Source organism: Colobus angolensis, unplaced genomic scaffold, assembly GCF_000951035.1.
Source record: "Colobus angolensis palliatus isolate OR3802 unplaced genomic scaffold, Cang.pa_1.0 Scaffold58, whole genome shotgun sequence".
Taxonomy (NCBI): Eukaryota; Metazoa; Chordata; class Mammalia; order Primates; family Cercopithecidae; genus Colobus; species Colobus angolensis.
In genome coordinates this window covers 6,945,626-6,949,964 of record NW_012119376.1, presented here as the reverse complement: position 1 = coordinate 6,949,964, position 4,339 = coordinate 6,945,626, and the positions used below count along the sequence as shown (strand labels likewise).

Genomic DNA, 4,339 nt, shown 5'->3' with positions numbered 1-4,339 from the left:
ATTATATATATAAAATCTTTCCAGAGGAAAGTAGTGGAAGTATTTTAAGTCATGTAAAAGAAAATCATTTGGGTCAGAGAGCCAATAAGTGCTCAGTATTTTCTTAGTCACATCTGCCATGCCTGGTAGGGCACTGTGGCCCTATCGGTAACCACCAGTAATCCTGACAGAAGTCCCAACTCATTTTTTATCCCTGTGTTGAATATGATACCAAAGACTCAAAAATCAGAGAGAATCTTTTACAAAGCCCCTCTTTATTTACTTATAGTTAATATTAAGTGTCAATACCTGTTATTTGGGGTATAATGAATTGTCACATGGTAGAACTAGTAGTGTTGCTAGTATTAGTGTCAACGGCTAACCCTGATTATTTACTCCTCTGTTCTAATGCTTTGCATATGTAATATACACATATCAATTAAGTCTCTCAGCAAACATATCAAATAGGAAACCATTATCCTCATTTTATAGATGAGGCTTAACTTGCCCAGGGTCATCCAGCTGATCCCTGACAGGTCAAGCAGAGGACACTGGAGTTCTGAAATGTACCTTTGCACACCCATACAGGTGTTTATGCTGGACACCCAGTGCTCACCAAAGACACCAAACAACTTTGACCACGCTCAGTCCTGCCAGCTCATTATTGAGCTGCCTCCTGATGAAAAACCAAATGGACACACCAAGAAAAGGTAAGTACCTAAATCTCAACTCATAGAGTGCTTATGAATAAGAGCGTTCATTCACTTCCAGTTCTCACGCATTGTAATCCAAGCTTTGGCCAGGAATACTGAAAACATCTGTGGAGTCATTCAGCAAAGGTTTTCATAAAAACCTTTGTAACCAAATTCCCCACATCTCATATGTATTAGGTTGCCCAGGTTGCCACAGAAAGTACCACAGACTGGGTGACTCAAACAGCAGAACCGTATATCCCACAGTTCTGGCACCTAGAAGTCAGATATGAAGGTTTCCTCCAAGGTCTGTCTCCTTGACCTGTAGATGACCATTTTCTTCCTGTGTCTTAACATGGACTTCCTCTGTACGGGTCTGTATCTGAATTTCCTCGTCTTATAAAGACACCAGTCATTTTGAATTAAAATTAACCCTCATGACCTCATTTTGAATTAATTACCTCTTAAAAGACCGCTTCTCCAAATATAGTCACATCCTGAGGTACCAGGGGTTAGGACTTCAACATACGAATTGAGGGGAACACAGCCCAACCCATAATGTCATACACTTACTATCTTAAACAAAAACAGGAGCCGGGCGCGGTGGCTCACACCTCTAATCCCAGAACTGCAGGAGGATCACTTAAGCTCAGAAGTTCGAGCCCAGCCTGAGTAACATAGTGAGAGCCATCTCTACAAAAAAGTAAAATAATAAAAATTCAGCCAAGCGTGATGGCATGCGCCTGTAATCCCAGCTGCTCAGGAGGCTGAGGTGGGAGGGTCACTTGAGCCCAGGAGGTTGAGGCTGTAGTGGGCATGATTGTGCCACTGCACTCCAGCCTGGGCAACAGAACAAAACCTTGTCTCATTAAAAAATAAGAAGTAAATTGAGGCATGGTTCTGATTGTTTCAGTGAGAAGCACATAAACCTCCCCAGGAACAATAATGGCTATTGGAAGACAAAAAGGTCTATGCTCTGCCCCAGCAAACTTGCCCTTTCTAAACACTATCATCCTCCTTTAAAAATATCATTCTAGACTTGAGGATGAAGGCAATGACCAAGATTTCCCACTTTTAAACTTCTGACACATTAATAGTAATACTAAGTATCTGAGCACTCTATGTGAAACACAGTGAGGGCACATACAGAGAGGCTTGGGTCCCTTGCCCAAGGACACACAACTGCAAAGAGGCGGAGTCAGAATCAAAACTGGCTCTGGGCTGGGCGCAGTGGCTCACGCCTGTAATCCAAGCACCTTGGGACCCAAGGCAGACGGATCATCTGAGATCAGGAGTTTGAGACCAGCCTGGCCAACATGGTGAAACCCTGTCTCTATTAAAAATACAAAAATTAGCCGGGCATAGTGGCGTGCACCTGTAATCCCAGCTACTCAGGAGGCTGAGGCAGGAGAATCGCTTGAACCCGGGAGGTGGAGGTTGCAGTGAGTCAAGATCACACCACTGTACTACGGCCTGGGTGACAGAGCAAGACTCTGTCTTAAAAGAAAAAAAAAAAACAAAAAAAAAACTAGGTCTGGTTGGGCATAAGGCCTCTGCTGTTTCCCATCTCAAGGAGAGAGTTGCTGCAGTAGACTGAATGTGTCCCCCAATATTGATGTGTTTTACTCCTAACCCTCAATGTGATGATGTTAGATGGGCCTTTCAGGAGGAAATTCGGTCTTGAGGGTGGAGCCCTCATGAAAGGGATTCGTGTCCTTATAAGAAGAGGCAGCTCCCTTGCCCTCTTTCTGCCATGTGAGGATACATGGAGAAGATGGTCATCTGTAGTCTGGAAGAGGGCCTTCACCAGAAGCCACCCATGCTGGCACTCTGATCTCAGACATCCAGCCTCTAGAACTACAGGAAACCAATTCCTGTTGTTTGTAAGCCACCCAGTCTATGGTATTTGTTACGGCAGCCCAAATAAAGACAGTTGGTATCATTTCACAAGCTCTGGGTGATTTGTCCAAAAGTTAGCTGGGTCAGGCATGCTGGCTTATGCCTGTAGTCCCAGCTACTCAAGAGGCTGAGGCAGGAGAATCGCTTGAACCCAGGAGGCGGAGGTTGCAGTGAGCTGAGATCGCTCTGCACTCCAGCCTGGGCGGCAGAACAAGACTTCATTTCATAAAACAAACAAACAGGTAGCTGGGTTAGCAGAGCAGTTTGATTAATATAACAATTATTTGGGTGAAATTTCTAGGTAATAATTTTTTGGTCAATTATTGGTACCTACAAAAAAAATATAGAATGTTCAAAAGTTATGAAGCATGAATAAAAACTAAATGTAAACCAGTCACCCAACTTCAGCAATAAAACTCTACCAATTCTAGTCTGTTTCCCTCAACCGCCAGTCGCTGATTCTTAAGTGTTGGTCATTTTTTATCTACCAAAGATTGTTCAATCCTTTGACATCTTTAAGCATTGATTTACTTCAGAATTTCAGTTCTTTTCTTCCTTTTTTCCTATTTCTAATTCACATTCAGTCAATTATTCTTGCTGAAATATTTTTGATATAGAAGTAGGAAAAAGGAATAGGTTGCATTCAAATCATAAATAAAACATAGGAGAATAGCCTAATATCCTTATATTATTGGTTTTAAAAGGTTACAGTTTGAAAATATAGCAACATGGCTCATAAATTTTCTTAGCACTTTTAATAGGCAGTTGCCCACTCATTGTAGTTAAGCAAAACAAAATAAGCATATTAAATTATTTCACCAATCCCACTGGCCACTGAGGCAAAAGACATTCCTTAACATTCTTTAGGAGCTCTCAGCCAAACTCTCTATGCTTTGCATTCTTAGATTTGACTCTTATTTGCAGGGGCAATTCTTAGTTCAGTATAGGATGTAGTGGAAGATGAGTTAGACCTATGGAAAATTATATGCTGGCCAGGTGCATACTTTAGATGTAATCCTAAAACCAGATTACAGCATTGAAATAGAGAAACCCGTGTTGGTTGGTTTGGGTTTGTTTTAATAGCCTTGACATTGATAGCCCCAAGTTTTACTTAATCCACATAATCTTAATTAGCACTTTAAGATATATATATGTTAGCAATTCCCAGAGCAAGATGGCCAAATAGGAGCAGCTCCAGCCTCCAGCTGCCATCGCAAGTGACACAGAGGACGGGTGATTTCTGCATTTTCAACTGAGGTACTGGGTTCGTCTCACTGGGGAGTGCCGGACAATCGGTGCTGGTCAGCTGGTGCAGCCCAACCAGCAAGAGCTGAAGCAGGGCAAGCCATCGCCTCACCTCGGAAGCGCAAGGGGGAAGGGAATCCCTTTTCCTAGCCAAGGGAAACTGAGACACACAACACCTGGAAAATTGGGTAACTCCCACCCTAATTCTGCGCTTTACCAAGCATCTTAGCAAACGGCACACCAGGAGATTATATGCCACACCTGTGCAGGAGGGTCCCACGCCCATGGAGCCTCCGTCATTGATAGCACAGCAGTCTGAGATCTGACTGCAAGGCAGCAGCGAGGCTAGGGGAGGGGCGTCTGCCATTGCTGAGGCTTAAGTAGGTAAACAAAGCCACCAGGAAGCTCGAACTGGGTGGAGCCCACTACAGCTCAAGGGGGGCCTGCCTGTCTCTGTAGACTCCACCTCTGGGAACAAGGCATAGCTAAACAAAAAGCAGCAGAAACCTCTGCAGATGTAAATG

At 43.5% G+C, this 4,339-nt stretch overlaps 1 protein-coding gene across 1 annotated transcript in view; it reads left to right on the top strand.

The window, feature by feature from the left end:
- Nucleotides 1–4,339, top strand: part of ARFGEF3 (ARFGEF family member 3) — a 185,815-nt gene that overhangs the window by 168,923 nt on the left and 12,553 nt on the right. Inside the window, exon 32 of the mRNA XM_011962073.1 lies at nt 568–689. Coding sequence (XP_011817463.1) covers nt 568–689 — 122 coding nt within the window. The remainder of the gene's footprint in view (nt 1–567; nt 690–4,339) is intronic.